Genomic DNA, 25,293 nt, shown 5'->3' with positions numbered 1-25,293 from the left:
ATCCTTCCTTTCCCATTCTGCTTGGTGTGAACGTCAGCAAGTCGTCTTGACAACGTCTACGTGCTGAAATGCACTGAGATGCTGCCATGTGATTGGCCGATTAGATATTTGGATTAACAAGCAGCTGAACAGGTGTACCTAATAAAGTGGCCAGTGAGCGTACAGTATTTTTCACTCACTACCTGCAACACTCCCTTTTCTAATGAACATTTTTATAGGTTTATTACTGTCACATTCATTTTGTCGGGAAAGTTGGCTATAGTGATGAGTGAAACAGACGGGTTTAGTCAAACGGACTCTACAATTAGCTTTGCAGGTAATTTCGCCAATGTGAAAACGAGGTTTCTTTGTAATGAAAAATGAGGAATATTCAACTCTGAAGCCTCGTTCACACTTTGCATTTACAGTGGTGCTTGAAAGTTTGTGAACCCTTTAGAATTTTCTATATTTCAGCATAAATATGACCTAAAACATCATCAGATTTTCACTCAAGTCCTAAAAGTAGATAAAGAGAAACCAGTTAAACAAATGAGACAAAAATATTATACTTGGTCATTTATTTATTAAGGAAAATGATCACATATTACATATTTGTGAGTGGCAAAAGTATGTGAACCTTTGCTTTCAGTATCTGGTGTGACCCCCCCAATAACTGCAATTAAACGTTTCTGGTAACTTCTGATCATTCCGGCACACCGAGCCCATTGCTCCGTACAGAACAGCTTCAACTCTGGGATGTTGGTGGATTTCCTCACATGAACTGCTCACTTCAGGTCCTTCCACAACATTTCGATTGGATTAAGGTCAGGACTTTGACTTGGCCATTCCAAAACATGAACTTTATTCTTCTTTATCCATTCTTTGGTGGAACAACTTGTGTGTTTAGGGTCGTTGTCTTGCTGCATGACCCACCTTCTCTTGAGGTTCAGTTCATGGACAGATGTCCTGACATTTTCCTTTAGAATTCTCTGATATAATTCAGAATTCATTGTTCCATCAATGAAGGCAAGCCGTCCTGGCCCAGATGCAGCAAAACAGGCCCAAACCATGATACTACCACCACCATGTTTCACAGATGGGATAAGGTTCTTATGCTGGAATGCAGTGTTTTCCTTTCTCCAAACATAATCCTTTTTTTAAACCAGAAAGTTCTGTTTTGGTCTCATCCGTCCACAAAACATTCTTCCAATAGCCTTCTGGTTTGTCCACGTGATCTTTAGCAAACTGCAGACAAGCAGCAATGTTTTTTTTGGAGCGCAGTGGCTTTCTTCTTGCAACCCTGCCATGCACACCATTGTTGTTCAGTGTTGTCCTGATGGTGGACTCATGAACATGAACATTAGCCAATGTGAGAGAGGCCTTCAGTTGCTTAGAAGTTACCCTGGGGTCCTTTGTGACCTCGCCGACTATTACACTACTTGCTCTTGGAGTGATCTTTGTTGGTCGACCACTCCTGGGGAGGGTAACAATGGTCTTGAATTTCCTCCATTTGTACACAATCTGTCTGACTGTGGATTGGTGGAGTCCAAACTCTTTAGAGATGGTTTGGTAACCTTTTACAGCCTGATGAGCATCAACAACTCTTATTGTGAGGTCCTCAGAAATCTCCTTTGTTTGTGCCATGATACACTTCCACAATCATGTGTTGTGAAGGGCAGACTTTGATAGATCCTGTTCTTTGAATAACACAGGGTGCCCACTCACACCTGATTGGCATCCCATTGATTGAAAACACCCGACTCGAATTTCACCTTCAAACTAACTGATCATCCGTGAGGTTCACATACTTTTGCCACTCACAAATATGTAATATTCGATCATTTTCCTTAATAAATAAATGACCAAGTATAATATTTTTGTCTCATTTGTTTAACTGGTTTCTCTTTATCTACTTTTAGGACTTGAGTGAAAATCTGGTGATGTTTTAGGTCATATTTATGCAGAAATACAGAAAATTCTAAAGGGTTCACAAACTTTCAAGCACCACTGTACCTGTTTTTCTGCTGTAGCAGTGTAGCGAAGGTAGAAGTAAAATCTATTTATGCCGCCCGCGTACTTTGCTGCGGAGGAGTGAAATGCATTTTTAAAAATGTGACCCGCTCCATATTTTCCCACACCAAAATGAACAATTGAGCACATTACTGGGTTTCCTCTACAGGAAAATCTCACTACATGGCAAACTGCTTGTCCCATCCGTCAGCCGCTTCACAACTCCCCCCACTGGGATGCCCTTTACATAGGGACCACCGTTTCGATTTTTTGGATTCTTCAAATGAGTTTGATGGTATGTGTGCTCCATGCACTGTGAAGCTTCGAGTTTTTGGTCTCTAATGCATTTTTAGGACTGCAATTACCAACTCTACCAGCAGAACAAACATCTGGAGACTCAACAAAATGTCCACGCATCACAGGACAGAAGTCCAATAATTTTTCTTTTTTCCATTTGAGATGTTCATTTAAATAAAAATTAAAAAAGACAGATACATGAATTAATAACACATTATAAACGCTTCCAGACTGATGCTCATTCTTTGTTGTCGTCTTCTTGCCATCTTCCAAAGTAATAGTCTTGTGTTGTTTGCAACAGTGATAACAATTCTTTACATTGCGCTTTAAATAGTGAGTGGGGAGCCACTTCAACCACCAGTAATGTGCAGCACCCACCTGAATGATGCGACATCAGCCATTTGTGTGCCAGTACATTCACCATACATGAGCTATTAGGTGGTGAAGGGATGACTAGGGGACCAGAATGACCAGGCCATGGTGGGATATTTAACCAGGACATTGGGATACCCCCAACTCTTAACAAAAGAATGCCCAAGGACTTTTAATGACTAGAGAGAGTCAGGACTTCAGTTTCACATCTCACCTGAAGGATGGCACCAGCACGGTATCCCCTGTCACTGCACTGGGGCATTGGGATCCACACACAGACCACAGGGTAAGTGCCCCCTGCTGGCCTCGCCAACAACTCTTCCAGCAGCAACACAAGCTTTTCCACAATTGGTCCCCTATCCAAGTACCAATGGGGCCTGAATGTGCGTAGCTTCAGGTGACGGACCTCTTCTGATGTGCAGGTGGTATGGCCGCTATGGTGAAGTGTCCTCCTTGGGCAGTTTAAGTAAGCAACATTAACAACTAGACATTAAGCCCGTTACAATAACGGGCGCTAGAAAAGTACTGCATAAACATTAGTAGGATCAGTCTATATTAAATGGCAAGGGACCCTGACCTCATTCTGTTTGTCTTTTTTTTTTTTTGTCAAAAATAGTTTTGCAAGAAGCCTAAAGTAAAATAATACTAAAAATAAAATAGAAACGTATATGACAATACAGTAAGTATAATTAATATTGCCTTAGTGTAAAACTTTGTAATAATCTGTAATACACAATATCTGAAGAAGATATTTAGGAAAAATTTTCTATTTTTTTTACCTCATGAGATTTTTCTATACAATTTCATTATAGACATTTCTTGTAAATATTCGGTCTGAGTTTGGCAACAGTTTGCCTTGTTCAGGACCATCTACAACCTTCACAACAACATCTGGAAAACTTCTAACTCTTGATAAGGCAACATATAACTGACCGTGGCTGAATGCTGGTTCTGGCAAGTAAATGGCAACTTTTTGTAAGGTTCGCTCTTCCGAGTCTTTCTCTTTTAGCGTTTTTCTGACGCTCATTTTCTTTTTCTCCAATCGATCTATTTGCTCCTATTTTTCTTTGTCTTTCAGCCTTTGTTTTGTTGATGTTTACTTGTTGAGCTGACCGTTCTTCCAAGAGATGTTGCTTATATAGGATTTGATTGTCTGTGTCTTTTGTCCTACTTGACGTGTGCTTTTTTTATTTTGGGTGGCATGTTGTTTGTAGATATGTCCGTAATATTTTCTCTTACAGTAATACTGGCTTGTATGTGGCTGTAATATGCGTCAGTGTATTGTGTGCCTTTAAATTTCTCTCGCAGTAATACTGGTTTTTATTTCTGTAAAATGCCTCTAATTTTCTCTGACAGTAATACTGGCTTTGATGTCTGTAATAGGCGTATGACTTTAATTTTCCGTCACAACAGTGGGCAATCAGCAGAGTGTCCCAAGTAACTGATGTAATGTGTGGCGTGCAGTTGATAATCGTGACTGTGTTGTCTCCCCAGCAAGTATTTTAATCTGTGCTGGCGTGTAGCTGATTATTGTACGTGTCGCGTCTACCCAGCAACGGCTTTTATGTGCGCGGCCGCGACTACCTAATCAGCACTCTCCCCAGCAATGATGTCTTATTTGCTTATCATGTGGTGCTGCGGCAAGGCCATTCACTGTGTGCCCAGCTTCCAGTGTGTGGGCTTTATTAGCTTATTGTGCGCTGTCACGGATAGGCCATTCACTGTGTGTCCAGCTTCAAAAGTGTGTGTGCGTCCAAGGTGCCGTGCTCATGGGTGGGGCACGGTGCGATGTGTGTCGCGGCCGCGCGCATGCGCACTTCACCATAAGACACACACACGGACACCTGGATGCGCACAGGGCTTTTATTAAAGAGGATTCTCAATTCTGACGGTTGTCATGGACTGGGTCTTGAAGACACTAAGGGCAAGACTGGGTCACGGGGGGGAGTTTTAAGAAACAATAGTTCACATTGTTTGGATTTCTAATGTTTTGACTTTTATTTCCCCAACATGCAGATATACGGTTTGTTTTGATGGCATTTTAGGACTGTCGTTATGAGCTTAGTCTGTAAGCAAGGAGCGGACATGCTTTTGTGGACAAGGGGAAAGAAACCTGGCAAGTGACTTTTGTTACGGCACATCATAAGCCAATTGCAGCTCAACATCATGTTTTTAAAAAAAAATAAAATAAATAAAAAATCAACTTTATTGCACTTCAGAAGAGCAAAGATTGGGTTATGCAGGTCTCCATCCAGGTACTGGAGGATTAGGCAATTCAAGTATACAAATGTCTGACCTGGACAAAACTGTGCTGCAAAAGTCAATGGACCCTCTACCATGTTGAGCCCACGCACACAAACCCAGACTAACACAATGAAAACAGAAGCCTGTAGATGGTTATCTAGGTAGGCATGAACCTGGAATCGGGGACAAAAGAGAAAGATGTTAGTGACAATCTCATGAACAATGCACTGTATAGTTTTTTTTTTAAATAATAAACCAGTGCATTTCTCTTTGCCAGTAGGACTCACTGTAGCTTGCAACTCCTGGTGGCCTCTCATTTGTTTTAGATTTACAGATTTCTAGCTCTGCCATACTGTTTCTACTTCATGGTTAATTTAACTGGATTCACAGCGATTTGGACATTTTCTCTTTTACAACCCCTGACTTTTTTAATAGTAATTCATTACATTTATACAGTGCTTTTCTCACTACTCAAAGTGAGATGTGTAGTACCTATCTGGATGAAGCAATGGCAGCCATCATTACGCCCATATGTTCACCACACACAAGCTATTAAGATGGTAAAGTGATGAAAGGGAGCCAGTTAGACACTGAGGATGATTACAGGGGCCTCAATGACTAGGCCATGGTGGGAAATTTAACAAGGACAGTGGATACACCCTTCTCCTTACAAAGGATTCTTACCGTGGTGGGTCAAAACCTTGGTTTTACGTCAAGGGATGCCCAGGTATCTTTTCTTACCATGGTGTGTCAAAACCTTGGTTTTATGTCTCATCTGAAGCACAATGTCACCAATTACTGCACTGGGGCATGGAGATCCACACGCCGACTACCGGGTAAGTGGCCCCTGCTGGCCTCACCAACACCTCTACCAGCAGCAACCCAAAGCTTTTCCTGGTTGGTCTCCTATCCAAGTAGCGGCTGGGTCTGAACACGCTTCGCTTCAGGTGGGTGACCTGTTCTGAAGTACAGGTGGTATGGTGGCTTCTGCTAGCCAGAGTTAACCAGTGTCTTGTTTTGTGTTTATCATGCATGTTAGCTCACCATACTGCCTCAATACAAGTTAGAACTTCCACATACAGTGGCATTTATTTATACTAAAGTCAAGTGAATCTCCAGATAGGTGATGTTCACTGAATTAATTGTGACTTTTAAAACCAGTTTGCTACACCAGTGATGAGTTAGGGATGTTAATTATTCAACTATTCTCTATCTGTAATTTAGACCATTTTGCAGAGATCCATTTTTCACTTTTGACATTAAAGAATCTTTTTCTGATAATCCAGTGACCAAAATAAGGCAAATTAAATCCACTGTAACTCAATGTTGTATAATTATAATGATAAACGACAACTGTAATGGGGTGAATACTTTTTGTAAACATTCATCTATCACCAGGATAAGATGTTAAGAGTAAGAAAAGGCAGGGCAAGGCCCAGGTATGTCCTGTGCCAGTCTATGTCCCGCATTTGTAAACCTTTTCACAAGGAGTACTGCGCGCTCTCTCTCTCTCTCATACATAGTACGAGTTTACATACATCTTTTGTACTACATAATGCTAAGACAACCACCATATGTAGCATCTGAAAATATTAAGTGACAAAGCTATGTAAACACTAAATAGGGTTTTTTTTTTCTCTTTAATAGTCTATTGCAACAATTCCAATTAAGTGACTCTGTAACAGTACAAAAAAAAAAATAAAATAAAGTATGACTAATTTTCCCACTCATTTTGGAAACGCACAGTGTTCTTCTCATCACAACTATACAAATATTCCTTGCCTTTTCACTATTATAAAACAACAAACATTTGTCAATTGTGATAAATTGGGTTAACAAAATTTTCCTTTTGTTAAAATAAGGGGAAAACTAAACAAGAAGGCGCATTCTCCTTTATAGATCAGCATCTTGGAGAAAATGGAGGATTAGCTGGGGCTTCAGTGTATGATTTGAGTTCGTATGCAGCACCACTGTCAACTTCCATAGATTTGCGAGAAAACAGGAGCCTTATGTCTGTATGGAGGTAGATTTTTCCAGATTTAGTGCTCTGGAACCTGTAAAATACAAACAGTTTAGGATTATTAAGATGCCTTATAGTTTGAAACATTTACCCTACATGAAATGCCATAAAGGTGAAATATACAGCATCCATCATTCTGTATTTCATAAAAGGCACTTTTTCACAATACTACAGTACATTTATCATATGCAAGCATAAGTCTATGAAGTTACTGAAAAATCTGCTGGATGTACTGCATTTGATCACCTATGTGAAGATTGACACACAATCATTTTAAAATGTAGAGTTATCTATAAAAGTAACATTTAAACCAACATGACTGAATGTTAATTTGTGGATTTTTTGATCAAAATGTAACCAGTTCTGCTAGTGAATGGCCAATCAACTGGCTAAAAATTGGAATTAGCCAGCTCTCTTAAAACTCAATCAGAAATTGGTTATTGTGCCAAATGTATGAGTTAAATAATGCAAGTCTCCAGAGTGCCCAGGTACCAGATTTTTTGGGTCTGGTGGTGTGGTTCCTTTATATTAAAAAAAAAGAACCCAAGGCTAGAGTTTGTTTCTGCCAGCTTAAAAAGTGCAGTTTATTATCTAAACACAAATTATGACAAGCAATCTGCATTTACTATTGTCTCAACTTGTCAGAACACACAAATGGCCATTAAAAGGGGCCCAGACAACTTCATGTATTATATAACAAGTTGGGAGTGGTAATGGAGCCGACCGTATTGTTGGGATTTAGAGATAGCTACTCAGAGCCAAGTGGTTTAAGTAGTTTGTGGTTTTCATTTGTTTGCACCTGGGACATTAGTTGATCACCACTAAAGGCCACATGTTTCAGGTATTTTCCAGATGGTCTGTATTTCATTTTTTTGGGGGTCATCCCTTCTACAGAAACATGCTTTTATTTTGTTAGTTTTCACTAATATTTCCTAAACCTCACTTTACTGCATACCTGAGAAGGAGACATGTCACATCAGTACTGAAAAGGCAGAACATTTTCCGTACTCCATCTATTTGCATGACCACACTGTTAATTTCCATGGTATATTTAATTTCTTAATGTACCGCATCGTTAATGAATGGTAAAGCACATGGCTGACAAGACTACTGTATAAGTCACATTAATTTATTTAATTATTTGAGTACGTGCGTTAAGTTAAAGGTGGCCGTTAGATGTTTATTAAAGTAATGCACAGATACAAATTTCTATTTTTTTATTAATGTTTGAGAGGCTGAGGAGCATTTCTTCTTTACAATGCAGATTAATGGATTGGCAGGGGTTAGCGCAAGTGCACATGCGGAAATATGGATGTAGACAGAGCTTCTGGACCGTGTGACATGAAACAATTTGATAAATATAGGATTTATTAGATACTGGCAGGACACCATTATATCTAATGAAAAGCTGAATGTGACGCACCACCACGTTAATAATTAGAACATCTGTTTTAATAAAAGGTAAACACTTAAGATACTGCAAAAATGTATCTATTACTCCTTTAGCCTTGCATAAGACCCTAATAAAGGTGTCTTTTGGTCTTGATTATGCTTATTAAGCATCAGTAAACAGGCTACAGTGGCAGTGTGGGATTTTAAGAGCCTTTGAAACACTGGAAAAATGATCTGCAAATATGAAGGTTCAACAGATCTCGTGCAGAAATATGCAATCTCAAGAGAAACACCCCTCAATTAAGCCACTTCTGACCATTCTAAAGTGAAGTTATTTTTCTAGTCCATATTGCACAGATGAAGAACCACTTTACTGATGCTTTCTAAGTGTCACTGACACCAAAAGAGGCCTTTTCTTTTCTAAGGTCTAATTACATAGGACTAAATGAATAATAGATCTATTTTTGAGATTCCCAAAATGAAATGTTATGCTCCCCAAAAAAAAAAAAATAAAAAAAAAAAAAAAAAAAAAGAAAAATTGGGATTTTTTTAGGTGTAGAATTGACTTATCCCAGTCTGTGATCAATGCTATGTACTTGCACACACTGCTAGCCTCTTGCTCAGCCAATCCATGCACTCCTCGAAATGGCAGCACAGACAATTAATTCATGGATCTGTGGAGCAGCTGTGCATTTATGTTCATTTTTACTTGAGCTACAATCAACTATAAACATTATTCATCTCCCCCAGTTCTCCTGAAAGGTTTTCCATTATTTTTCATGAGGTATGCTCTAGTATGAAGTAGTAACGTTTCCTGCTTTGTAAAAGGAGCACTGTAGATCCGTGAAGTACACGGACTTATTTTGGCTGTGTGTTTTTAGTAGCCTTTTATTCTCCATGCAGCTTGTCAATGAAAAATGTACCTAAACGATGGTCTGGGACAAACTTTATTCAATTACTGTAGATTTTTTTTTTTTTTAACAATGTAGAATATACCACTAATTTGTCTGGAGGCATGCGCACTCAGTGGCCACTAGAGCCAAATAGTAAAAGGATCTGACATCTGTGCAGTTGAGGATTCATATGCATAAGCAAGAAATAGGACTTGAAAATGTGCAGAGTAAAATGTAGCACATTCAAACCTGTAAACACAGCTTGAGGAAACTGGCCTGCTGAGGGCAAACCCCCCCAAAAAAAAAAGTTAAATTCAGCTAGGTGTGAATTTAACAAAGATAACATCTCTTATAAAAATAAGAAAATGACAGGATGTCTGTGTAATGATATTTAATAAAAATGAAATTAAAAATATTTTGCTTCAATCCAATGCAAATATTTTGCAGATGTCCCGACCGGATTCTGCCTGCATTGGCTTTAAAACTCCTTGATTATGAAGTGGACTAAGCAGGCAAGAAACAGAATGTACTGAAAATTGCTGCTACATTTGGACTAAACATTTCCAATATTTTATCCGAAGAATAAAACAGAAAACTTGTGGGCAACATACTGCTTTAGAATTCGCAAACTGATTCAGAATCTGACAATATTCTGTGAAAAAAGAATCTTAAATTAAAACAAAAACAAAAAAAAAAAAACCAAAAACACAATTGACCATTCTTTAAAATTTCTGTCTCCAATTCCTTACATAGATTGTTACTTGACCTTTAGTTTTAACAGATGCCACAGAAAGACCGAATCACTATGTGACTACTTCACATCTGTGGCTATCATGTCACATTTTCCAACTCGCATAATCCAGTCGTGGGAGTGGCGCTGGAGCTTATTGAGGCTAGCATAGGGTGCAAGAAAGTAACAAACCCTGAACTGGGTGTTAGCCCATCACAGGGCAACCAAAAAAAAAAAAAAACACACACGCTCACGTCAATTTTACTTTGCTATTTCATCTAAACAGAACGTCTTTGGACAGGGGAAGGAACCTCGCACATACATGAGGAGAACAAGCAAACTTCACACAGGGACATGAACCCTGGTCTCCTTACCACAAGGCAGCAGCACTAATCACTGCTCCACTGTAACACCCATTATATGTGCAGTTAAGCAAGGTAAAACTATATTATTGCTTTATCTCCAAATAAGGATGGAAATCTATACTAGCAGCAACATAAAAATCCAAAGACTGGGCAGCTAAATTATATGGTGTTAACCTAGATACACTAAACATCAGTGCAGTTCTACCAGTATGAAAGACAAAATACAACAGCCATGATTGGCGACTTTAAAAGATTTGAGTATCCACTTGTTTCATACCTCCCTTGCCCATGGACAATGGGAATATAAAAAGGCGGTTCATACCTCAGGTGTACGAGGTAGCGCAGAATTCTTTCCTCAGTCTGAAGGAGGGTTTTTTTATTGCCATTTCTACTGACATGTTTCACAGGAACAGAAAATGTTCTTTGTCTGAGGAATGTTTGATGATTGGCTGGCATCTCTCTTAGATTATAAATCACAACAAACATCTTCACCACTGTCTTGTTTGGATTAAATAAGGTCTAAAGAAAAATGCATAATGTTCAAAAGTCATATAAAAGTATTCTTCTGAAATGGTACATTTTAAAGAAATAAGAAAACAGCAGGAATTGGAAGACTTAAAAAACTGAAATGTGCAAAGTCAGCTCTAAAATATATGGATTATTTTCTGTTTGACTACCTGCTAAACCAACTCTTTCATAATTGCACATATTAGAAAGTCTCATTAAATTGTTACTGCGTATCTAATTTTGGGCCAACCAAGGTTACTGCACAGATCAAAACAGATTAGCAGATGGTGAAGTGAAACTAAAAGTTATTTATATATTTTTATACACAAACACTCATGACAAAAGTGCATCTCAACGTACATACGTTTTCTACCTATCTTAAAACCATTACTTTAAATTTTCTTCAAAACAAACAAAAAACCTACAGTTGAAGAATTCTACATGCTTCACATTTAAACTCACCACTTGAATTGTTCCTGATGGAGGTACTCTATAACCCTTTTTTCCTAAGGGGTCCAAGTTGATTATACCCTTAAACCAGAAGGTAAACAGGATTAATTGCAGCTCTTAAAAGTAAAATGAAGACAGCACTTTAAATGGATTGTTAAGTACATAAAAAATTAACATTTTTTGTAAATCACAAATAGGGACTGACTAGAGTCCAATTAAAAATTACAGGTTTGGAAAATGGATCTCTGTTCAGAGGTTGTTACTCTTTGTGGAGTTAAATGAGCAACAGTTAAAGGAATTTTTTTGTGCTGCCAATTGTGTACAGATTGTAAAAAAACAAAGATTTAAGGAGATGCACAAGTGAAAAATTGATATGCAAGCAGAGGTTCAACAATCAATGTACATGGTAGCTCAAGACGAGGACAAAAAAAAAGGTGGACTGCACACAAAACAAAGGTTTACAAAAATCATACATAACAGATTAATTCATTCTTATGTAGCCCCTACATAACAAGCAGTCTCAAAGCAAAGCACAGGTACTAATGAGAACAGTACACTTTCACAAATGGCACTTCGGACATCACTTTGTAATACAAACAAAGATCGAGTTCCATTTTATGTTGTCCTCTTGATATTTAAGGTTGGTAGGCAATTGGAAATGTAAAGTTAAGAATTCAGATTTCCAGTTTGATTGTGCAGTTCTGTTGGTCTCAAAATGTAGTCCGTCTATTTCTCCATAAGGTCAAGGTGTCCTCCATGCACATCCCATCCATAAATACGCGATTGAGAAAAACAATTAAAAACAAGACTTAGAAACAAAAATGCTGCAAACTGTATTTTTCAATACCAGCCAGCATCACCTACTGCTGACCATCCAACCTATGTAAAAGATCACCTACTGGGCCACCAGATTGTTGGAAACATTTACTACATTTCCTGTAACGTGTCAAGTAACTCATACATAGTATCCGAGAACCAAGAGCCACTAGGTTCAAAGATTTCCCCATGCGCTTTGTGGTCATTTCAGTTCTCTTGATTACTGACGCAGTGATCAGTTTTTGTTCTGTGACAAGAATTCAAAGACAAAATAAAATCGGCAGAAACTAAACATGATTCTTTTGTATCAGCTTTGCTTTCCCCCCCCACTCTTTTAAAGCTCAAATCACCATTTGTGTTAACTATAGTACTAGGCTGTTGTACAGTTTTAGCCATTAAGAATGTAGTGAGAAGTCAAGCAAAATGACCCCTTTTATTGGCTAACTAAAAAGAATAAAATGTATAAATGATCCCAATACCAACCTATTCTGCTGCTTGCAGGACTACGCCCTAAAATGGTACAATATAGCTATTACATGGAGAAAAAGGAAAGTAGGCTCTTACCATGTAGGGAGAGGGGGCATTATCATCTGAAACACTATAAAATGAAACTTCTACGGGGAGGGTCATGTGACTGGGACAAAATATTCCGCTAGCACCCACTTCTGCTGTGAAACCATCCACAACACCCAAAGGTTCCAAACGAAAGTTCAGGACCGATTCCTGTTTATTAAACAAGAAAAACTATTATTCAAGTGCAAGTTTATCTTGTGTAACAAGAATATTAATCTAACATGAATGTATTGAAAAACAAGCAAATGTTTATTTGGTCACATCTGACACAGGCAAATCAAAAAGTGCATAAAAAACAAAAAAGCTGTAATGGAACAGGAACATCTCAAAGTGCTAAAATCAAAATAAGTGCACAGTATTTATTTCAAAAGGGACCCAAATGTTGTTGCTCAAGTCAATATTTCGGTCATACATGACCCAGACACATCTTAAGTGCATTTAACAGAAACCAGAACAAGTGATAACAGTAACTAACACTAGTACAACATTTACTGCTCACTGAGGGAACACAGGTTTGCTTTAAAATCACCACACATGTGATTAGGCTTGGCTTTGTTACACATTCTACTATTGCAAGGGCTGTGGAGGGTGCAGTCTTGGGGGAAGGCACTTCGTGAGGGCTCAGGGCGACTCCCTAAGGAGAGCCGAGAGACAGAATCAGGGTGACAGGGGAACAAATAGTAATAAAGCAGAAAGAGGCAGTCAAACAGAAGACTATCTTTTTTTTTCATTAAAAAAGGAGTTCCCATGACTCAGACAAGGAATGGTATAGCACAATGTATACTGTGCTGCACCAAATAAAGCCAGTCAGCATTTTGAAGACTCCTTCTGAAGGAGTAGCTCCTATGTCTTATTTGACCGGTTGTCACAGTATCGTGGACTACTACCATCATTTCTAGACACACAACGCAATGCATTGTGGGTTGAATGTTGCTAGGCTACATGGAGTGTTGCATTCATGGTCTGTACTACTGTAGGAAGTTTTAAAGACTTGTGAAATGTGTTTCTCTCCCGAAAGTCTTGCTGGACCATGGGCTGGCCCACTCAGAGGTTGCTTCTAGGCTCCATGTGGCCCACAGGCCGCCATTTAATAGGCCAGTCTTAGGGCACCCAAAGAAAGAAAAACAAAAACATTCTTAAAGCTCGTTATCTAGACATTGTTATTTTCATATGAAAAAAAAAAAAAAAAAAAAAAACATTCACAGATTTAAAAAAAATTAATCAAGAATATCTTGGGTTTTCAAAAAAAGATGGCAAGATAGGGTTGGGAACCAAACCTGCGACTATCAGACACCTCAACAATTCCATATATTTGTTAAATTTCAACCAAAAAAACAACCGATTCAAACTAATGAAGTAATACTTAGTGATTTTACACCACTAGCCCACTTGATTTTGCCGAATGTAGTGAATGGTTACCACAAATGCTGGAGTAACCTGAAGGGAAATGTGGAAATGTCTATGCTAACACACTCTGACAGATGCACATATAGTCCAGAGTTGGGGGAAGGCTATTAGTGACCAATAGGACATCAATCAAGATTAAGAAAGAAATTAAAAGATGGCCAAGTTGAAGAAAGAAAGCAGGATGGAAGACCAATAATGCATCAGATGCAGACAACTTATATATAAAAAAAGTTGCCACCTTAGGGGGAAAAATGGGCTTGCTAAGGATCTGCCCCAAGTATAGGTTTCAACTGCATGAAGAAGTCTTACAAGAAACGATCTTGTAGGTAAAGATGCAGCTATAAAAAGAAATTCAAATAAGAAATTTTGGTTCACAAAGCAGCCAGTATGTCAGAACGTGGCTTGCTCTGAAGTATACAAATGCCTGACTACTGCCTTCTGTGCAGCATAGTGGCAGCTCTGCCATGGTATATAGGAGGACTTCAGAAAATATGATTGGGGAGAAAACTGCCAAAGTTTAAAAGAAGAGTGATAGACAATCTTGCAATAAACCTGAAAGTAGCTCAATAAGCTCAGGGCTACTTGAAAAACGTACAGTGTACCCAAGTAAATCGGTTTAGTTTTGCACACAATCTTGTGACTTGGTTTTAAAATTCTGAAACGAGAGTGTCTTTTTTACTGCTATATATACTGCTATTATAATATACAAACACTACCGAAAGTGTATACTGAAAAGAAAAAAAAAAAAATTCTGGTCTGGTTATATGCACAAAACGCCTAATGCAGGCAACAGTGCTAAGCTTTTAGGCTGGAAAACTTTCTTCAGATCCAGGACAAGGTGGTTGATGTAGTTCTTCAGTCAACTTGAGCTTTACCAGTACTCTAAAAATTTGTGGAAAACTAGTGAACACTTAAAACACATAAGTCACATCTCAGAACACCTTGTCTTATGTTTGCTTGGCAGGGAATATCTACTATCGTCTTAGCAGCCTCCTATAAACATCTATAAAATTGGGTGGGTGCCACTTTTAAACTTCTTGCAAAGGATTACACAATTTGGTACAATTATACAGTGCAGTTACCCTTTTATTTGTATGGTTTTGTGGTTTCTATTTGTAAGCAGTACTTCTCCTTGAGTTATAGGATTTGTTTTGCCATATCTTAAACCGTATACTAGCTGCATGAATTTACTAAACAAATTTTATTCCTTTATGCAATTGTCACTACATGCTTTTAAAAATATGCATTTGTCAAGCTGCCCTTTCAATCAACTACACTACAGTCATCTTCACTTAACACCACCAAGGTAAAAAAAGAGAAATTGTGTGTAGAAGAAAGAATTAGCAAACGTTTGGTCTACAAGCAGAGATATGCTAATAAACTTGGGCATCATTTTCTAAATTAGCGATTATAAGAAAGAATTCAGAGTCAAGAAGGAGCAAAAGATGAGCAAACAGAATATTTAAGAACATGGTATCTTTTATAAAAAAAAAAAAAAAAAAGTGGTGATTAATATTTAAGAAACCAAAATATATTTACAAAACCAAACCAAACAAGCCTATACCTCAAAGTTTCCTAGAAGGCTAAGACTTGTTGCTGGTGGCGCACTTGTACTTAGCAGCTGTTGACTTTGTTTTTCTTGGCTGTGGAGTTTTAGAAACACTCTGTCAAAGGAAAGAAATTAACAAGCAAAAACCATTAGTGTACTAGGCACATGTCTCTTTCTAAAATCAATATACTTCTTAAACTCCAGTGTAATCTTCTTGGAATACTTTAAAAATATAAAGTTGTAGTTGCTTAATATTTACAGTAAATAAATGCATAAACACAGGTAAATCCCAAACATCCATGTACTTTAACATCACAATAAAGAATACATTTTATGAAGAGCATTAATGTAGTCAACATGTGAAAATAGAAAAAGAGTAGCTAAACGATAGAGATACACACACGTATACAAGTTTGTGGAATTTTTCCTCTTCTACTGATTATCTCCAATGGAGAGTCAATGTCATGTAAAAAGTTGGCCTTAATGCTTGCTATAAGAGATTTCCACCCACTGGTGGTGGTAACAGGAGATAAGCTACCCTTTATAACACAAACCTCAGCAGGGAGTATATGGTAATGAAAAATGAGATGATGGAAATAAAGAAAACACAAAATAAAGCCACACACAAATATCTAATAATAACAAAAGAAAACCAAAAAGGTACCTCTTTGTAGCAGACCACGGCAAGTTTTTATAAGAGGAGAGTGTAGTATCTAAATCAAAACAACCACTCCTTGTTCTTCTTTGTGGAACCTAAAAAAAGGAAACAAAATTAAAACCCAAATGGTCTCCAGCCCACACCATAGCACTCTAAAAATTAATGTTCCACGGGTAAACTGAGCTTACAGAAAACCATTAAACCCAATTTAAAACAGACATTAGCCAGAATGTATATAGTATTCCAAGAAAATGCACACAATTACAGCACCAACCTTTTATCAAAAAAAAAAAATACTGCATATACAGCAAATATGAATCAATAGTTAAATCAACAGTTCCCAACAACCTCCATAATTCAAACCCAAGGTCAAAAAAAAATATATAAAGCACTCAAGTTTTCTAAGTTAGTACTTTGTTGAAACACGTGTGGTAGCTACAATAACCATTATTCTTTGGACAAGTCTCTATGTGCCTTTTTATTTTGAAATTACTCTGCCAGTAACAACTTAGTACAAAAAGCAGATGTACTACAATTTCAAAGTCCACACTGTAGAGATTTAAAGGTCAGAACTCTGGCCAGGCTAGATCCACTTTCTTAAATGTTAAGACACTGCAGTTCGGTCCTTCAGGTTTCACACCTCATTCAAATTTATGTCAATACAAAAAAAAAAAAAAAAAAAAGAGTGCCGAACTTTGATGGTGAAAATGGCTCCCATGCTACTCATTCACCATATTTCATGAAGGGAGCAGTGTGATCTGGCAAGTTCACAAGGTTTTACTTAAAAAAAAAAAAAATAAATAATCTTCGCTTAGTATTTTGGTTCTACTTTGGCCTCAGCCAAGACTGTCACATATCTGCAAATAATGTTTGCAAACACTTTGCAGCAAAATACACCTTTTCTTAGCCTGGACATCTTCCCAGCAAATGCCTTATTACAGAAGTCAATGTGTCCATTTCAAGACATCCTTTTCTCAGTCCCTACAATCTCAAACAAAAGAAAAACCACAAGCTGGAGGCACTGGAACAGATGGTACTGCAGGTACGAGGGAGAAAGCATGAGGAATTTTACCTCAGTCTGAAGGGTGGAATTAGCTTTTCCTCCCCGATATAAGAGATAGTAGGAAGAATGGAGCTTTGTCAGAACAAGGATCACCCATGACTGATACTACTGCCCCAGAAATTATTGATATGATTAACTACAGTAGTTGACTTCTCCGATTCATTACGAGTCACAACTGGTCTAACTGTAAATTCCCAGAAAAAAAAGAAGAATTTACACAATCTGATTTGAAATGTTTCACACATTTACATAAAAACAAAAGTTGTTCATTTCAGTATTAAAATCTACAACAAATGTGTCTCCATCTCTCGCCCCGCCACACTGCCCAATAAGATAACCTGAAGTAAAGAGAATGTAAAATGACTTACAGGGCTTGAGAGAAGAGGCAATCCAGTGCATGGATGAAATGCTTTTGCAGCAGTCCCATCTAGAGAACGACATTTTTGACTTTTCCAAAGGTTACAAGGTTTAAGGGAAGACTCTCCATTGATTGTCTGTGGAAATAATTTTACTTTTAAATACTTAAAAATAATAATAAAATATAGACAAACCACATATTACAAACATTCAAATACAGTTAAACAATTTCATGTACTTGAGTCCATGATAAAAGAAATTCCCAATGGGGCACTTAATGCTAACTGGAAATAAATCAAAGAGAAGGTGTCCAGTCTAAGATCAAAATATAACAGATACTCAAGAGATATATCACAGGCTAAGCATGAAAAGGTTCCCTAAGAACTGACCCAAAGAAAGTATTCAATAATTGTAACTCTTTGTAATTGAGTGGAAGAATTTCTATAGAGAGCAACAGGCACATCGTGAGAATAGGGTGTGCAATGGGTATTAGTCCATGAACAATATAGCAGTGGCTGCAAGTTGTATAGTTAAACAACTTCTGATACAAGGTAAGAAGGGAATGGCAGTAAAGCAAAATGCAAAGTAAAATCACTTCAGTTCAAATGGGTTGGCAGTAAACACCAAAGTAAAAGACTGTGCAGATTTTTCATTATAAACAAAGATTTTAAAGTCAAATGAATGGCTGAAGAGCTGGAAAATGCTGAATTCATGTGGGTGATCTCAAAATACATCTAGGAGTGGCAAAGCTGGTATGTTTTTTTTGTTTTGTTTTTTTTTTTTAATATGTGACTTTTGTAGAGGTAGGTGCCTCTTTTAGCTACCAAGGAATATTCCTAGTGTAATTACATGAGAATGCACTTGCATTTGCTTTGTTGACCACAGCAGGAACTCTGCTGCCATTACTGGGTCAGTAAAGGACATATAAACCATTTGCTATGCATACCACATCCCAGTATCCTGTTACATTTCTCAAAATAGGTGGATTTGCTGAAAGAAATTCCCTACAATCCATCCATCCATCTTCCACTGCTTATCCAAAGGTGGGTCATTGGGGCAACAATATTAGCGGTGAAGCCCATACGTTCTTTTCCCTAGCCACACTTGCAAACTAACATGGTGGGATTCTAAGGCATTCCCAGGCCATCTGGGGGATATACTCCTCCCAGCAAGCAGTGGGTCTTTTCTGGGGTCTCTTCCTAGTTAGTCGTTCCCATTAAACCTCCACAGGAAGGCATTAATGAGACATCCATATCGGATGCCACCTGAGTGGGTTCCTCTTGATGCATAGGGTCAGCAGCTCTACTCCAAAGTTCTCCTGGATGTCTGCAATTTTAACTCTCTCTAATGCTATACTAGTTAAACAGTAATGGTACGATTACATGAAAAATTTGTTTGGCATCTTTGACTTTAATAACACAAAGGCAGTACATAATTAAAACTTCTGTTAAAACAATAAGTAAAAATTTAAATTCGTCTTCTTCTTAATCATCTGGGCAGCCTGAACTCCTACTGCGAATTATGTTTTCTTGTAGTTCAGGGATATTATCAAACTAACTGTAGTCAAGATCCTACTCCCAGCATTTTTCAATTTTTCAGCAGCAAGCAAGCAAGAAAAAAAAATAAAATAAAAAATAAATAAAAATTGGGTGCTGTAAAATAAGCTACAAACCGACAGCCTGCCTGTGGATTCAGACTAAATCGTTTCATGACTACCCATTCTTAAAATACAGAACAGTGTCACTAAAATGTAACCATCCTGTTATTCATAACACTTTAATTACAGGAAAATGTAGAATTCTTGTTTAAAATCATGGCCAGATCATTTAAAAACCACAGGTGAAGTTGGCATTAGGAAACAAAGCTGTAAAATAGTGCCATCTTGTGCCACAAATGCATTACCACATTAAATTTGCAGCTAGTAAAACAATTCTCTTTGAGCATGAGCATTAAGGTTTTAGTCTGATTTAATGAGCTGAATGCTGTCTTTTACAACACTTTGTGACATGGAAGCCAGCATAAGTGTAGCTTACGAAATGTGACAAATTTGAAGAAAGCTAGCTGAAAAGTTTTGAAGCTTTCAGGATTATCTGCTTAAAGATCCATTCTCTGTTAAACCAAAGAGACTTCTGCCTGCAATCAATAAAGGACTACAACATATGACATCTTAACATTCAGAAACACTGAGCTTGCAGCATCTCTTTGGTTCACAACATTCACCATTTAAAGAAAACTGAAGATTTGCTCTTTTGTTAACAATGTTTGTATCAGTCTACCTAATGTGAATCTGGCTTTCCCACATTCAACCTGATCAAGAGCAGCCAGCCTGACCCTCTCATGCAGAATCTGCATGTTGCCCTGACCTCTCAAGACTCCTACATTCGGCAATGTGGCTATGGACTATAAAAAACAGATCCTTAATTAGACTGCTATTTTTGGAGGTATAAGATTTTTTACATATACATATACACACACACACACACACACACACACACACACACACACACAGACAGTTTGGCCGACTACAGTAAGGTTATTTATAATCTCACTATCTGCGTTTTTGATGCCAGAGCTCAGGAACTACAAAGGAACTTTGTGTTTTGGCTTTGTGGTGTTTGGCCAAAAATAACATTGTAAATAGAATGGAACTCTCCTGGAAGCAAACAACAAAATAGTAGACTATCATTACATTTTAAAAATAACAAATAACTAGTACAAATTTGGCCCATGAAATTTTAAAGGACCCTAGTTCCTTATCCCAGTATCTGAAGCACTGTAGGAAGCTGGAACCAGAACTCTGTATCATTAAGAGCGAGGTTGGAACGAAACCAGAAAAGGCTCAAATTGATCAGGTAATTTCTTATTAGAATTGGGTTTGTGTAGTAGCATGGAGATGCTTAGTTCATTTAATGTAAATAGAATACTCAACGAACATGATTTTCAATTTATGTAAAAAACATTAAATGGTGTGTTTAACTCAACAAAAAACAAAAAAAATCAGCAATGTACAAAAAAAAAAAAAAAAATCAGCAATGTGAAACATTACAAAGTGTCAAAAATGTAAAGATCTGCTCTTTCATAAACCAGTTTATATAGAAAATAAACAGCAGAACCTGACTCCTAGCACTTAAATGTACATTCCTAGTACCAATGTAATAGCTAAAGACTTACACAATGTTACCTCATTATAGGCAAGCAAAATAAAAGCTTTAACATTTTACCACTTTTTTTTGCTTGTTCTGGATTAATACTCTTTGTAGTACACTTAATTTTCACCTTTCAGAATTAATGCTCCTCCTCAAATTCAAGAATTATTTAAAAAATGACAAAAGATGTAACACTTGAAGTTGTAATAATTTCAAGTTCTAGAATAAGCAGGATTAATACTTTTCTAATACACAAAATTTAAGTGGTTTTGATGTCAAATATTGCTCTTTTTTAAAATTATGTAACTAATTTGTGCCAGTAGACTATTTTCATAAAATCTGAAATTACTCCGGATGTAAATTCGAACATACTGCCAGTGAAAATAAATAGTTAAGTTGGACATGTGAAATAGCACACACTAGTACGAACGTGTTATTTGTCAAAGTTGAAAATTTACTGTTGTGAAAGTTACTTTTAAATAGGAGAGGAAAATGAAGGCACTTACCAGCACATTCACATTTCGCATCCTTTCATCCTTCTCTTTCCTGTCTTTAAAGGCTCCTCTGAATAAAGTGCCAGGAAATGTGCTAGACTCTGGGGGATCCTTGTTCTCATCTGGTAAAGGTTTTTGTGAAAATGGAATTGGATCTTTTGAATGCTTGATCTTTTCATGCAAACTGGTTTCCGAAAGTTCCAACTTGCTTTGTTCAGATAAATCTGTTCTTCGAATACAGTCTTTACTCATAATATTCTCGGGTTGCTTTTTGGCATTGCAAAAGCTATCTGAGGATTGTGAAACATGTTTATGGGTTGCATCTTCAAGTTTCGTACAGGACTCTTTGTGCAAATTAGAGAAGCAGTCTACTTTGTCAGGGAGGTTTCTTATACTACTTTTAAAATCTGTGCAAATTTGTGAATCAGTGCTGGTTTCTTTAACTAAGACAGGACAATTATCTAAGCAAGGTATTTGGTCCTTACATTGACCATTAGAACATACTGTGCCATTCTGATATGTCACTTTCAATTTACCATTTTTGCATTTTTCATATGTGCAATTTAACAAACTGCCACATTTGTTGTGGGGCTGTGGAAATGAAGTGTGTGTCAGTCTAGAAACTTCCTGTGCAGTCGGCAATATTCTACAATTTTCTGGAGAGCTAGATAACAGCAGCCGTCTCCGGGCCAAGGGAGAACACTGCGTCTGTCTATCCCGCTTATTTGTGCTACATGAGGTGATAGGAGTTTCAGGGCTAGAGGACCTGCTCTTCCCTTCAGAACCATGTTCTTGGCAAACACTGTGTTGGGTAACATAGCTTGAAAGAGAAGATTCTTTGCATTTCTTTAGTAGGACATCATCTTCAAGAGAGCCCCATGGTGTTTTTGAAACAAGCGAATTTTGGTCATGGCTACAGAACAGATTTCCAGATACGTGTGGGGAAGTTGGATCACAGTAGTCTAAATGTTGAGCAATCCTTGCTATTACTTCTTGCCTCTCTTGAAGAAGGGACCCTATAAGGGGGCTTGGTTCCACACTAGGAAGTCGAGAACATGGACTAACAGATGTGCAAGAATCATTCAAGGACAGAGATTTGAAAGATCTAGTTTGTGTCTCAATATTCTGTACCACTGAACAGTCTTTGACACTTGAGGAATTAAAGCTTTCAGAACTGTTGCACAGTTTAGGATGAAACCACTTTATACTGGGAGAAAGGACTTCAGCAGGCAGACATTTCCTAGGATTTGCTATAGATTGTGGAAATTGAGCCCATGATTGTTTGGTAAAACGCTGTGCAGAACCTGGAGAATTTATCTGGTTTTCATCTGTGATGCTAGTGTGTCCTGTTGTTATTCCTTCATATTCTTCAGTCTTCTTTCCAAAGTGCGTTATGCTGGTGTGTATGCTACATTTTAGAACAGGGTAATTTGGCTGTCGAGGAAGGGACTGGACGCTCACTTTCAAGGCAACACTATGAGAAACATTAGGTACTGGAAATACATGTTCATTTGGGTGTTGGGAAAAGTTCCACAACAGTTCTTCATCTGCAGCACTTACTCTATATTAAAACAAACAAAAAATATCCTGTAAGACAGATTTTTCTGATATCTATTCATATTCACAGTACACAGTAAAGTTGTAGCATTAAAATGCTTTAGATCAGGGGTCGCCAACCGTGGCTGCAGGTTTTCATTTTAACCCTTTTCTTAGTGACTGGTTTTTGCTGCTAATTAACTTCTTTTGAACTATTTTTAATTGACTTGCTTTTAAAGACTCAGACCCCTTAATTGCTTTTTCCTTAATTAGGAGCCAAACAATAATGAGATACAAGATTTGAAAATAAAGATGGTCTCAGGACCTCAAAATTCTAAACAGTACTGTACTCTGAGAAAAGGGAAAAATCAATTTCGGAAACCATCTGCTATTGCACAATGACAGCAGCAACAAGCCACAGAATTAAAGAATGAGTTTAATGGCAAGAATCAGCATCTCATTAAGCAGCTGGTTGGAGTTTGAGGCGTCGACGTAGTTGGTGTTCTGTTGGCTCAATCACTTCACATTCCATATTTGTTTGGGTGCCATTTAAGGAAATGAAGCAATTCAGGGGAACAAATCTATATCTATATCTCTCTCTCTCTCTCTATATATATATATAAAATCAATTCAGTTAAAATGAATTCACAAGAAGTTAATTAGCAGCACAAACAGGGCACTCATTTATAAAAAAAAAAAAAAGGATAGAATGAAAACCTGCAGCCATGGTGGTCCTCCAGGACCAGAGTTGGTGACCCCTGCTTTAAATAACCATTATCAACCTAGTAAGGAACATTAACCATAAGCATATTTGGAATTACAAGTAGAACTGTCAGTTTTGTTTACCAATGGAGGAAAAACACTGATTAATCTGCAGTAGATAAATACAAATTATGTATACATTGAGCTGAGTGTACTGTGTGAAACTAATTCTCCATTTTTACATACCTGTAAAGTATATTCCTAGGAACAACTCCATGCGATGCACTGAGCCATGCACTCAACTGAGAGAAAAACACAAAAGAGCGAACGGCCAGCAGCAGAGTCTTTTCCTCAATGAAACGATCTCCACTTCTACTCAAGTAAAAGAAACAAAAAACAATGGCACATTACCTTAATAAAAAATGCATTTACAACATTTTAAATACTTCTTTGACTTTCATAGCAACTGGGCTGTTAACCAAATTCTAAAAGTTTTCCTCTGCCAGCTTAATGCAGTTAATTATTAATGAATAAAAGGTATAAAGAGGACCCGTTACCATTAACAAACAAAAGTTTGGTACAAAACATATCAAAATATACATTCTGCCAACTTCCACAATCAGACAGAAATATGTTAAATGCAGAACTGTCCTCCCCCCCACCCAATATGTAACCATGCCTAATTATTCACTTGGTCACAGCCTAGGCATCACTTACAATGCAAAGAAATTTGACTTCGATTCTTGAAGTGGTTACTAGCTTAAACCTTAGCAACACAGCAAAAGAAATTGCACTACTCAGAGCCACAATATGACTGAAAATGCCAGCGGACATTTTTTAAACAAACCTTCTAAGTTTATTTCCCTTCTGGCTATAATTAAAAATACATTTACATTGCGCTATTCTCACTACTCAAAGCACACAGGCAGGGGGAAACTACTTGAACCACCACCAATGCACAACACCCAATCGAAGATGCAACAGCAGACATTCCTGCACCATTATGCTCACCACACATTAGCTATAAAGTGGTGAAGGGTTGAGAAAGAGCGCTAAAAATTGGGGGGCAGAATGGATGAAGCCATGGTGATCAAATTAGCAACAAACCAAAGATAAACCCTACTCTTTTTGAGAGATGCTCAGGGATTTTTAATGACCACAGAGATTTATATGGAGGAATATTTCGGACAAAATTAAATAAATGCGCAAATAAATAAAAGTACTGGGAAATGTGAGCATAAATAAACAAACGCAGCATGAAATGAGCATAAATAAATAAGTCACAAAATGTTTTTTTGTTGCCCATTTAATTTTGTCCGTAACATTCCTCCAAACCATCATGAAATATGACTTGAAATAAAACTGTCACTTTCACTCGTCAAAGTTGAGAGGGTGTGCTCTAACACACCCTCTAGTTATTGATTGGTGAATCGATAGCACAAGAATTAGAAAAATGCTTACTACTGCCGATATTACGTATTTCAGAGAGAGAATTGAAGATTTATAGGAAGAAACTGCAATGTTGGCAGCCCTTTTAGACTCCGATATAGATGAAACTATTTTTGAAAATATCGAAGAACTGGTGGAAGGGACTCGACTACACTCCAGTTCAGGTGACGCAGTTCCCTGCTGTGGAAGTCCATCCTTTGACATTCCAGCTGAGTCAATAGAACACCTTCGCTTATGCTGTTCAAAATTACGACCGATTACAGATCTATATGGTGTATCGGGGA

General features: G+C 37.5%; 1 protein-coding gene across 2 annotated transcripts in view; it reads right to left on the bottom strand.

Moving 5' to 3' along the window:
* Positions 1 to 6,522: 6,522 nt before the first annotated feature.
* fam214a (family with sequence similarity 214 member A) overlaps positions 6,523 to 25,293 on the bottom strand; it is a 63,017-nt gene continuing 44,246 nt past the window's right edge. For both annotated transcript variants that reach the window (XM_039770288.1, XM_039770287.1), the window contains exons 4-12: positions 23,807 to 23,932; positions 21,335 to 22,883; positions 17,694 to 17,819; positions 16,269 to 16,357; positions 15,620 to 15,719; positions 12,640 to 12,798; positions 11,272 to 11,340; positions 10,625 to 10,821; positions 6,523 to 6,956 (exon numbers count right to left, since the gene is read on the bottom strand). In XM_039770288.1, the coding sequence (XP_039626222.1) occupies positions 6,803 to 6,956; positions 10,625 to 10,821; positions 11,272 to 11,340; positions 12,640 to 12,798; positions 15,620 to 15,719; positions 16,269 to 16,357; positions 17,694 to 17,819; positions 21,335 to 22,883; positions 23,807 to 23,932 (2,569 nt within the window). In that variant the 3' untranslated portion in view covers positions 6,523 to 6,802. The remainder of the gene's footprint in view (positions 6,957 to 10,624; positions 10,822 to 11,271; positions 11,341 to 12,639; positions 12,799 to 15,619; positions 15,720 to 16,268; positions 16,358 to 17,693; positions 17,820 to 21,334; positions 22,884 to 23,806; positions 23,933 to 25,293) is intronic.

Source organism: Polypterus senegalus, chromosome 12 (genome assembly GCF_016835505.1).
Source record: "Polypterus senegalus isolate Bchr_013 chromosome 12, ASM1683550v1, whole genome shotgun sequence".
Taxonomy (NCBI): Eukaryota; Metazoa; Chordata; class Cladistia; order Polypteriformes; family Polypteridae; genus Polypterus; species Polypterus senegalus.
This window is presented reverse-complemented; position numbering and strand designations above follow the sequence as displayed.